General features: G+C 41.5%; 1 protein-coding gene across 1 annotated transcript in view; it reads left to right on the top strand.

The window, feature by feature from the left end:
- Bid (BH3 interacting domain death agonist) overlaps positions 1 to 12,331 on the top strand; it is a 39,404-nt gene that overhangs the window by 15,295 nt on the left and 11,778 nt on the right. Inside the window, exon 3 of the mRNA XM_077799018.1 lies at positions 9,909 to 9,982. Within this exon, the coding sequence (XP_077655144.1) occupies positions 9,971 to 9,982 (12 nt within the window). The 5' untranslated portion in view covers positions 9,909 to 9,970. The remainder of the gene's footprint in view (positions 1 to 9,908; positions 9,983 to 12,331) is intronic.

Genomic DNA, 12,331 nt, shown 5'->3' with positions numbered 1-12,331 from the left:
TTTTTATCCATTCATCTATTGAAGGGCATCTGGGTTGGTTCCACAGTCTAGCTATTGTGAATTGTGCTGCTGTGAACATCGATGTGGCAGTATCCCTGTAGCATGCTCTTTTAAGGTCTTCAGGGAATAGTCCGAGAAGGGCAATAGCAGGGTCAAATGGTGGTTCCATTCCCAGCTTTCCCAGGAATCTCCATACTGCTTTCCAAATTGGCCGCACCAATTTGCAGTCCCACCAGCAATGTACAAGTGTACCCTTTTCTCCACAACCTCGCCAGCACTTGTTGTTGTTTGCACATGTCTGTATTTCTAACTACTCAGGAGGCTGAGGCAGGAGGATCACTTGAGCTCCAGAGTTCAAGACCAGCCTGGTCAACATAGCAAGACCCTGCCTCAAAAGAACAAACACAAACAAAACAAAACCCACACAGAATTCTGACATAAAGTCTGCAAAAGCCAGCCTGAAAAAACAGCCCCTTATCTACTACAAACTGCCCTCATGCCAGCCTGCTGTATAAGGCAACCTGTGGGAAGCCTGATTGCTATCTTTAGTAACAATTCATCAAACCAAACAGTGACTTCTGCCAGCCTCAGTTGGCCAGGATTTGATAAAGAACTGACAGCTTTCCGAATTTTTGTTCCTGTCTCCAATTTGGGACCAAACAGAGAAAGTCACACATGCCTCCTAATCATGTCATTGGGATGCCCAGCTTCTACTTCCAGCTTCCCCATGCCAGCAGCCTCTAGCCAAGGCACATCAAAGCCTTCCTTTTTTCTACCTCTTGGGATGGGGACTGACTCCCTGCTATAGCAAGCTCTGAATAAATTGCCTTTGTACCTCTCATTTGGTTGGCCTTCATTTATCCCACACAGGAATTCCAGAACATTTACAGATCCTGTGGGTGAAACTAGGTACAGTTTCTTAGATATGGTATTCTTCCCTCAGAATAGCAAATACTAGAAGCTTTTAAAATTCCAGTCTGTGCTGGGTGCTGTAATCCTGGCTAGTTTAGAGGGTGAGGTAGGAGGATTACAAGTTCCAGGCCAGCCTGGGCAATTTATTGAGATCCTGTGTCAAAATAAAAAGGGATAAGGGTGTAGCTAGTTTAGTTCCCCCCAAAAAAAGTCCAATCTGAGAGATACGTTATGAAAATTTCCAGACAGAAGTTGCCTTTGTGGCTTTAGCATTTATTCTATACTGTATTATGATTTTATATTTGCAAAAGAAATATAAGGAGGTTTAGCTTGTTAGCCCTCTTGCCGCACCTATGGAAATTATCAGGTAAGCCGGGCAGGTGGCAAAACCTGTAATGCCAACTGAGGCAAGAGGATCAAAATTTCAATACCAGCCTCTGCAACTTACTTTATATATATATATATATATATAATATATATAAATGGGGCTGGGGGATATAGCTTACTGGTAGAATGCCTTCGTACCCCACATACACTAAAAAGGAAAGAAGAAAGAATTATGTCCATCTAACAAGTCTAGACCTTTTTTAGAATTTTTTTTTTTTTTTTTTTTGGTGTTGGGGACTAAACCCAGGGCCTTGAGCATGTTAAGCACCACTCGACCACTGGACTACATCCCTAGCCCTGCAACTGGGTGTTTTCCATATACTTTCACAGCTTTTGAGCTATTTTATTGTTGTCAAATTATTGAAAACTGACAATACAAATGATCGGACTAATGATTTTGTTCATAGAAGTGCAAATGATGGGCTGGGGATGTGGCTCAAGTGGTACCGTGCTCGCCTGGCATGCGTGGGGCGCTGGGTTTGATCCTCAACACCACATAAAAATAAAGAGGTTGTGCCCACCGAAAACTAAAAAATAAATATTAAAAAATCTCTCTCTCTTTCTCTTTAAAAAAAAAAAGTGCAAATGAACTTTGCCCAGTTGAATGCAATTGATTATCACCTTTTGAATATTGGCCAATTTTGCATCTCTATTTAATTTTTTTCTGATCTCCCATTGCTTATGCATGTGGCTCTTTTGAATAATTTTAACATTTTATTGTTTTCCCCATTAAATAATGAGCTAAATAAAATGTTCAACAGGTGTTCATTGAAGAAGATGGGGCGGGGGAATTCCCTTCTCCAAGCCCATTCTCCCTGTCCCCCCTTTTCCTCTCTCCTTTTTTGGTGGTACTAGGAAATTGAACCCAGGACTTGGCACATGTACAAGGCAAGTGCTCTACCTTCAGCTACAACTCCAGCCCCCTACCTTGGCCTCCAAGCTGGAATTATAGGCAGTGCCACTGCACCTAGAACATTATTTTTCTGATGAAGGCAACAAGGTCCAGAAAAGCAAAGTGTTAGTGATGCCTTTTCTTTTCCTTTTTCTAGTTAATTCATACTTATCAGCCCTAAATCTAGGTGGCACTTTTTCTCTCCAGATTCCAAATGTAGGTGGAATTTTATGCCTCATTTTTTTTCCATGCCTTATTTTATATCATACAGTTTCAGCTTTTCCTGGCACCTGGCATATAGTGGACAGTTGGGTAGTTGATGGATGATTTAATGACTATATTCTTAAAGTAGAACACACTTTTTTCATAGTTTTTATTATATTTTATAATTATGTATTTTGTACATAAACCCTTTATGGGTCATATTTGCCTTTGTGTGCCTCTTGTGTTCATAGTGCTGTACCTTGGACATGTGTCCGTGCTGGCTAATGGTGGATGTGGCACACATTGACACATAGCTAGCTAAGTGATGGGCCTGGAGACAAGCAGAATTGGGTTCTCCTGGCTTCTGTTTCATGTGTCTTGAAGTGCCATATTTGAGTGATCTCAAGGTCTGTGGGTGGTGGGGGGATATGAGAGGTAGGTGCACACAGTTAATATTCATTTGTTCTGTAAGAAATTCTGGGAGTCAGCTGTCATCTTTGAATAGGACTATGAGAACAGAGTAACCATATATTAGCCAAGGAGATGCTGCCCTGCCCAGGTTTGGGACACTGGGTAGCCGCAGTAGTGCACACCTGTAATCCCAGCTACTTGGGAGGCTGAGACAGGAGGATCACAAGTTTGAGAGCAATCTCAGCAACTTAGCAAAACCTTGTCTCAAAATAAAAAGGGCTGGGAGCACTGGGGTTGTGGCTCAGCAGTAGAGCACTTGCCTAGCACATGCAAGGCCCTGGATTCTATCCTCAGCATCATAAATAAATAAATAAATGGTATTATGTCAACTACAGCTAAAAAAAATATTTTTTAAAAAGGGGGGGGGGCACTGGGGATGTAGCACAGTGGTAAAGCACCTCTGGGTTCAATTCCCAGTATCACAAAAAAGCAAAAGGAAATACCTTTTTATTTCCATTGGCCCTTTCGTGTGCTTGCTCCTGCCCCAGTAAGACCCAGTCTTTTGCTTTGACCATGTGTGATGGTAAAGGGCTAGGCCTTTTGTAAACTTTGGGGGTTTCAGTGAATTCAGGGACATTTAGCTTCCCAGATATGAGTGAGGTTCCTGGGGCCTCTGAAAAAGGTTTACAGAGCCTAAGTAGAGACACATGAGCTATCTGTTGTCTGTTTATCTTTCTTAAAAAATTGGCTCTGAGTGTTCATGTGGCCCACACCCCCAGCTTGGGTGACTTTGCAGCTGCCAAGGCGTCCAATATCCTTGCTGGGCACCCACAGGCAGAGGCCCACCTGGTACCAGGCCTGTTGCATTCCGGCACTGGTAAATGGTAGGTACTGTTTCCCTGTTTTGTTTTGTGATTGAAACAAGGTCTTGCTGTTTTGCCCAGGCCTCAAACCTCTGGGCTCAGGCGTTCCTCCTGCCTCAGCCTCCTGAGAGCTGGGACTATAGGCCCTCACAAATGTACCTAGCCTGGGCATGGGCTCCTTGTTATCAGTAATAATACAGCTGGCCTTCCCTATCTGCAAGGTATGCATCTGTGTATTCAGCATGGGTTTATTTTATTTTTTTTAAATCATATCTGTACTTAACACATAGAGATATTTTTGGTCTTTTCTAAATAGTATAAGAACTATTTACATAGCACTTACATTATTAGATATTATATAAGTAATCTAGAAATTTAAAGTATATAAGAGAATGTGTTTAAGTTACATGAAAATACTACATCATTTTATATGGCATTGAGTTTTGGTATATAAGGAGGTTCTGGAACAAATCTCCAAGGATGTTGAGGGATGACTGTGTTTGCTATCTTGGTACTACAGAGATAAGGCCTAAAAGAAATAAGGCATAAAAGGCCTCCCAGTTCTCAGTCTGCATGTTGCATGGGGCCACTTTGTATAAGGCTTTCTGGTTCCTAAGCATGTTTTCATCCATTATCAAAGGTAAGTTGGCAGGTTACTATTTCCTGTTTCTTGCCCACCTAGCCAGTTTCCCACTGGTTCTCAGAAGGGAGGACATATACTGGTGGCTACTTGAGCTTTTCTTCTTGCTGGTGATTTAGGTCAGGAGTTGGGGGGTTGAGATAGAATTATCGTTGACTCAGAAGCCTTTGGTTTTTGGTGGGCCTCATTGTCCCTATCCTCCTGGGCCCACTCATAGCAGACAGTTGATTCATTGAATTTTCTTCCTAAATCATGAATGAAGCCAGATGCAGGGCATCTGCTCAGAAAGTTTACACATTCTCCAAAGCCCCACCTGACCTAGGGAATACAGCATCCCCACCCCCCAATTCTTTCTAGGTTTTGTCCTAGAGGAGCCTGCCTATGTCCTCACAGCCCAAGTTGAGCCATAGTCACAGTCCCCTGACTACCATGAGACCTGTACACAAGGTATATTTTACTTTCACATCTGGCATCATTTGATTCTGGATTTAATAGGAAAATGTCACAGCAGGGTATTTATCATGATTATTTTGTTTGTTTTTGAGATGGGGGTCTTGCTATGTTGCCCAGAGTGGCCTGGAACTCCTGGGATCAAGCAGTTCTCCTACCTCAGCCACCAAGTACTTGGAACCACAGGAGTGTGCTCTGGCTCCCAGCTGACTTAGCTCTATTTTTCAGTGGTGAAAATACTCAAATTATTATATTTAAATATAATATTATATATTATATTTTGTATAATATATTATATATATATATATTATATTTGTTGTGTGTGATACACTCACACACACACAAATAGGGGTTTCAGTTTGGGGCACTGTTGACATTTTGGGCTGGATAAGTTGTGAAGGGCTGCTATAACCACTGTAGGATATTCCACAGCTTCCCTGACCCCTGCCTACTAGATGCTAGGAGCCCCTTCTCCCCATTCTGACAATCAAAACTACCTCCAGACACTGCTAGATAGCTTTTGTTGTTGTTGTTGTTATAAATGGACAGCATGCCTTTATTTGTTTATTTTTATGTGGTGCTAAGGATCAAACCCAGTGCCTCACATGCGCTAGGCAAGCACTCTGCCACTGAGCTACAGCCCCAGCCCTGTTAGATGGCTTTTGAAGATCAAAATCATCCCTGGTTGAGAACTGGTACATTAAGTTGTAGGCATTAGAATATTTTTGAAGATTGTTTATTTAGTGGTCCTGGGGATTGAACCAAGGTCTTTGTGAATGCTTTCTGCTACTGAGCTACACCCCAGCCCCAAAAGACAATTATTTAAGTGAGAAAATTACCAAAATTAGTGAAAGTAGCAATATATAAAAGTCTCCATGTAGATATAGGAGCTTGAGTATTAAAATCTAGAAGGAAGTTGATCAATGTTTGCTGCCCACCCCGCTTCTGTCTTTTAGTGCTCGGGATTGAACCCCACTGGAGATAGAACCCAAGGCCTCACACTTGCTGGGCACGTTCTGTACCACTGAACTACATCCGTGCCTTGACAGATGTCTGAAAAGATGTGGTAGAACAAGACAAAGAGCTCAGACCTTGAGGTAGAGGCCTGGGTTATTGTCCATTGTGCCACTACTTGGGCAGTGACTGGGAAAATGGCTTGATCTCTGTGGCCTCTTTCCTGAGGAGTAGGTTCTGTTTAATCTTTGACTTGATGCTGGTAATGATTCTGAGTTTTCCCCTTGCCCTCGAGCTGCCATCCTTCCATTCATCCATATACACTTGTATCATTTGCTTCTGGACCTTTTTCTGTCAAACAAGTACCATACCCACCCACCAGTGGTAGAGCCAGACAGATGCTCTACCCCTGAACTACACCCCCAGTCCAACCACCCTGATTTGATCATTACACACTGTATACATGTATTAAATAATCACACTGTACCCAATAAATTTGTAGGATTAAGACAAAAATAAAAATATATCCCAGTGGGAGAGCCAGTGCAGCCTCCAGCTGTGCAGGGTGCCTGAGGCCAGTGAGCATCTGAGACAGGAAATGCAAATTCTGAGAGTGGGGTGGTCCATGCCTGGTTTTGAAGGCTGAGTATCCCTGTTATGGCCAGCCTCCTTCCTGGCCTCTTCCTTTCTTCCCCAGGACAAGTTGGTTATTCATTCTCCTGTTTATTTTTTATTTCCTATGCATGTAGGAACCCTATGAAATTGCCAGTATTGTTTTTGCCCTACAAAATAAAAATTTTATTTGGCTTAACCTGATATTTTGTGTAAACTCACATATACAAATACTTGCTAACTAGAATTACCCTATTCCAACTATTCCACAGACGTTTTTGTTTAGTCTCTTGGACATCTTTTTTTTTTTTTTTTTTTTTAAGAGAGAGACTGAGACAGAGAATTTTTTAATATTTATTTTTTTTAGTTTTTGGTGGACACAACATCTTTATTTTATTTTTATGTGGTGCTGAGGATCGAACCCAGCGCCCTGCCCATACCAGGCGAGCGTGTTACCGCTTAAGCACATCCCTAGCCCTCTTGGACATCTTAATACTGATACACAACAAAACTCTTATTCTGTTTAATGATTTTATGTGTATCCAATTGTATGGATATATTTTTATTTTTGTTTTAATTGTACAAATTTATGGGGTACAGTGTGATAATTTAATACATGTATACAGTGGGTAGTGATCTAATCAGGGTAGTTGGACAGGAGGTAGAGCTCAGTGATAGAGCATCTACCTAGCATGTGTATGGCCCTGTGTATATCCCCAGTACCCCCCTCACACACACACAAAATCAGGGTCATTGACATTTCTTATAAACATCTAAAAATTATTTGATTAATACATAGTGTATATAAGTATGAGGAACAGTGTGATATTTTAATACTTGTGTACAATGTATACTGATCAAATCAGGGTAATTAAGATTTTTATTTTATTGCTTTGTGTTTGAAGCCTTAGAATTCTTCTCTTCTAGTTATTCATAAAATATATAATAGGTTCTTATGAATTATAGTTTCCCCACTGATCTATGGAACACTGGGACTTATTTCTTATGTTTTTTTTTTTTTAATCCAATCTCCACCTATCCTTCCCACCTTTCCAGCCTCTAGTAATCACTGTTTTACATTCAGGTCAACATTTGCGCTTTTTTTTTTTTTTTGTAGTGCTGGAGGTTGAACCCAGAGGGCCTCACTCACTGGCTCATGTTAGTAAAGTGCTCTGTACTGGCTCATGTTAGTAAAGTGCTTATTCTTTTTTTTTTTTTTTTTTTTTTTTTTTTTTTTTTTTGAGAGAGGAGAGAGAGAGAGAGAGAGAGAGAGAGAGAAAATTTTTTAATATTTATTTTTTAGTTCTCGGCTTACACAACATCTTTGTTGGTATGTGGTGCTGAGGATCGAATCCGGGCCGCACGCATGCTAGACGGGCGCGCTACCGCTTGAGCCATATCCCCAGCCCTAAAGTGCTTATTCTGAACCACACTTCTAGCCTGCATCAACTCTTTTCTTTTTTTTTAAGATAGGGCATTTTTTAAACCATTAATTAACTAATTAATTAATTGTGTTGCTGAGGATTGAACCCAGTGCCTCATACATCCCAGGCAGGTGCTCTATCATTGAGCTACAACATGCATCTTTCTCCATTTGAATTATTTCAGTTAACATAATGTTCTTTAGTTCCATCCATTTTGCTGCAAATGATAGGCTATCATTTATTTTGATGGCTGAATATTATTCCATTTATGTGTGTGTGTGTGTGTGTGTGTGCGCACGTGTATGTATGTATGATATATATGTGTGTGTGTGTGTGTGTATGTATGTATATATATTTATACACACACACACACCACTTTTCTTTATCCGTTAATCCATCAATGGGTCCATAGGCTGATTACATATAGTAGTTATTGTGAATGGTATAGCAATAAATAGGTAGGTAGATAGATTTTTTTTTTTTTTTGTACTGGAGATTGAACTCAGGGGCACTCAACCACTGAGCCATATCCCCAGCCCTCTTTATTTTTTATTTTGAGACAAGGTTTCACTAAGTTGCTAAGGCTAGCTTTGAATTTGCTATCCTCTTGCCTTAGCCTCTAGAGCTGCTGGGATTACAGATGTGTGCCAACACACCCAGCTAGATGTACCTTTTGTGTGCCAATTTCATTTCCTCTGGATATATACCTGGGAGTGGATAGCTGGATCATATGGTAATTCTATTTTTATTATTTTGAGGAATATTTATACTGTTCTTCAAAGTATATGTTCATCCCCAACAGTCTATAATAGTTATGTTTGTTTGTTTGTTTTTCCTGTATTGGAGTTGTTCTACCACTGCATGAAATCCCCAACCTTTTCACTTTTGAGAGTCTTGCTTAGTTGCCTGGGCTGACCTAGAACTTGTGATCCTCTTGCTTCAGCTGTGCAAATAGCTGAGATTTTAAATATGTACCACTTGCCTGGCCAGGACATATTTTTTTACCTCAGTTCCCAGTTGGCATTTGTCTAGTCAGTAGTGGGTCATTTAGTTTGTCATGTGTGTCCAATGTAAGAATCTTTTGTATGTCAAATGCAGTCTCTTTTTTCATTATTTTTATTGGAAATTTTTTTCTTTATAATATGAACAATTGAAGCCATGTGACCTGATTGAAGGAACTGATCTGCCACCTCCTGTCACTTACTAGTTCTGTGGCCTCAAGAAAATTCTTCCTAAAACTATATTTTCTCCCTTTTAAGTCAGGATCAATGCAGCCTGGACAGCAACATTGTGTGGAATGCAAGATCATAAAACTTGTCAAAGAAATGGGTTGGTATCTTTGTTGTTATTGGAAGGAATTGCTGTGATAGTTGTCATGCTGAGGAGATAGATTTCCTGAAAATTTTTAGATATATGTTGAGAGCCACAGCCGAGTCGGAATGGCCCCTGGCATTTTGCCAGAAGTAATGGTTGAGAGGCAAGCCATTAAGATGATGCTGGATTGATTCAATTGTATATTAGACCTTTACACCAGTAATAGGGCGCCTCCCATGGAGTTCTCTCAGAGTTCTGGGAGAATTGATTCTGGGAGAATTGGCCCGTGGATCCCAGTGGATGGAGTGTATTCCCGGGAAGTGTGTGTGGAGTGCCGGTGTGTGTTCGGGAATGAAGAGTTGCTGTTTGAACCTACAAGGCTTTGTGGCGGCTCGGTTATTTGTGCCCAGACAGACTGCGGCAGATATACTTTATTTACTGAGTATATTCTTGTAGGAAACTTACTAATGTAAATATTTACTTTAAAATAGTTTGTAAGCCAGATCAGCCCATCGGCCTGTTCCATGAGGTCTTCCTGAGAATGGAATAGGACAGTTAACTCTTGGATGGAGGACTGGCCCTGGGGAGTTCTAAGGGGTCTGGCAAGTCTCAGGGAAGATCCAGGAAAACTTCAGTTTGCTCACTAGGTTGTGGCCCACAATTCTGTGCCAAGGGGAAAGAAAGGAACCCAACTGAATACCATCTGCTGGCAACAGTGACCTCAGCTGCTCGGTTGCAGTGGCCAAAGTTCCTGAGCCAGAGCTGAGGCCCGTCTTCTCCATTCTCCCCTGTGGGGCATCCCTCCAGGATACAGCCACCCACCCTCTATGTGTGTCCTTTTCTAGGTGGTGATCTTGGACCTCCGTGAACCAAAACTGAGTTGGAGCTACCAGGTGCTGCCTGTGCCATGGACTCTGAGGTCAGACTCCTGAATTCTTTTGGAGGAATTATTGGAAAGGGGACGTTAGAGGGTTGAGTGTAGGCTTGTTCTTCATGCATTTGTCTGTGGGTGCTGATCTAGCCTGACCCCAGTTCCCATCTGACATCTCTGCAAAGGGGAACCACAAATCTACAACAGAATTACCATTTCAACATCCCTGAGCCTATCGTCAGTACCCATGGTGCCTGAAAAGTCTTGTGTTAGTTGGCTTTCTGTCACTGTGACAAAATATCTGAAAAATTCAACTTAAAAGTAAGATTTATTTTGACTCATGGTTTCAAAGTTTGATTCCGTAGTAACTTGGCACTGTTGTTTCTGGGCTTGTGATGAGGTAGAACATCATGGCAGAGAGAATGTGATACAACAAATCTGCTTACCTCTTTGCAGCTGGAAAAGAGAGAGAGAGAAGGGAGCAGGGAACAGGATATACCCTTCAAAGATACATCTTCGAGTGGCTGCTTCACCAAACTAGGCCCTACCTCCTAAAGTTTCTACTACCTCTCAAAAAAGCACATTAAGTTTTGAATCCATTAATGGATTAATCCACTGATGAGCTCAGAGCCACCATGATCCAACCACCTCCCACAGGCCCCACCTCTGAATACTGCTGCATTGGGAACTAAGCCATCAACACAAGGACAACACAGAACTTTTGGGGGGCATTCTAAATCAAAACCATAGCAGGTCTCAGTATGTCCTTGTTGAATATCCTTTCAGAAGAATGGGAATTGTGGGATTTTTCAGGTTGATAACTGGAGAGCCCACTACCTAGTGGGCTCTGGAGAGATGTCAGTTGCATGAACAGAAGAGATTTCAGAGCTCCCACTCGTCCCCAAAAGGACCAGTTATCAGTGTGGATAGTTTATTCTATGTTGGTGCCAGGTGAACTTGCCCATTGTGTCTTCCAGTCCACCACATTTACTTCCTCTCCTATATTCTTTTTTTTTTTTCTTCCCCAGAGTGCAAGGAGTAGAATTTATCCAGATTATATCTGGATAAATAGAATAGAAACAGAACTCTGGCAGGGACAAGAAAGGACCCCAATAAGTGTTGCCTTCTCTCCCATATTCTTGAGATGTCTTCAGGTTAAAACACAACTGCCACATCCTCCTTGCATAGCACCCTAGACAATCTTTCCTCTCATAAGGTCCCACTTTTCCTTACACCCTTTCAGGATAGGAAGGGTGAATGTCATTACTCCTACTGTTGTTTTTTTCTTTACCTTCAGGGTGAAAAAGCTGAGACACTGAAGGTTACCCAGTGTTTTACAGAGTTGGGGTTCTCACTGAACCACTGAGCAAAAATTTTCTCTTACATTTTGGGGTTTGGTCTTTCTGTCCCTGTCAGAACTTTCATCCTATTGTAGATACTTTGACTTTCTCAGATATTTTCCCCCACTCCAGAATTTTAAAAATTATGGTAAGATCCCATAATACAAAATTAGCCATTTTCACCTTTTTTTTTTTTTTTTTTTTTTTGGCAATTGGGATCGAACTTAGGGCCCTCGACCACTGAGCCACATCTCCAACCCTATTTTGTATTTTTATTTAGAGACAGGTCTCACTGGATTGCTTAGTGCCTTGCTTTTGCTGAGGCTGGCTTTGAACTTGCGATCCCCTTGCTTCAGCCTCCTGAGCCACCAGGATTACAGGCGTGCGCCATCATGCCTGGCCTGTCTTCACTATTTTTAAGTGTGTGATTCAGGGTCATTACATGCATTGTTGTTGTACAACCATTGCTACCATCCAGCTCCAGAACATTTTCATCTCGCTCAACTGAAACTGTCCCCATCAAACACTAACTTAACTCCTCCCCGATAGCTACCATTCTACTTTCTGTCTCTGTGAAGGTCTCTTCAAGGACCTCATATAAGTGAAATCATACAGTTTTTATCTTTTTGTGACTGGCTTATTTCACTCAGCATTCTTCTTTGAATTTATTTGCAGTACTAGAAATCAAACTCAGGCCCTTACTGGGGCAAGTATTCTACCACTGAGCTGCATCTCTCTTTTAATCTTTTTTTTTTTTTTTTTTAAGATAGAGTGAGAGAGGAGAGAGAGAGAGAGAGAATTTTTAATATTTATTTATTTTTTTTTAGTTCTCGGCAGACACAACATCTTTGTTGGTATGTGGTGCTGAGGATCGAACCTGGGTCGCACGCATGCCAGGCAAGCGCACTACCGCTTGAGCCACATCTCCAGCCCTCTCTTTTAATCTTTTATTTTGAGACAGAGTCTAAGTTGCTGAGGCTGGCGATCTTCCTGCCTCAGGCTTCTGAGTAGCTGGGACTACAGGCATGCACCACCATATCTGGCTTGAGATATATAT

The sequence above is a fragment of the Urocitellus parryii genome, chromosome 5, assembly GCF_045843805.1.
Source record: "Urocitellus parryii isolate mUroPar1 chromosome 5, mUroPar1.hap1, whole genome shotgun sequence".
Classification (NCBI taxonomy): domain Eukaryota; kingdom Metazoa; phylum Chordata; class Mammalia; order Rodentia; family Sciuridae; genus Urocitellus; species Urocitellus parryii.
The sequence above is the reverse complement of the archived record's forward strand: the minus strand, read 5'-3'. Positions and strand labels throughout refer to the sequence as shown.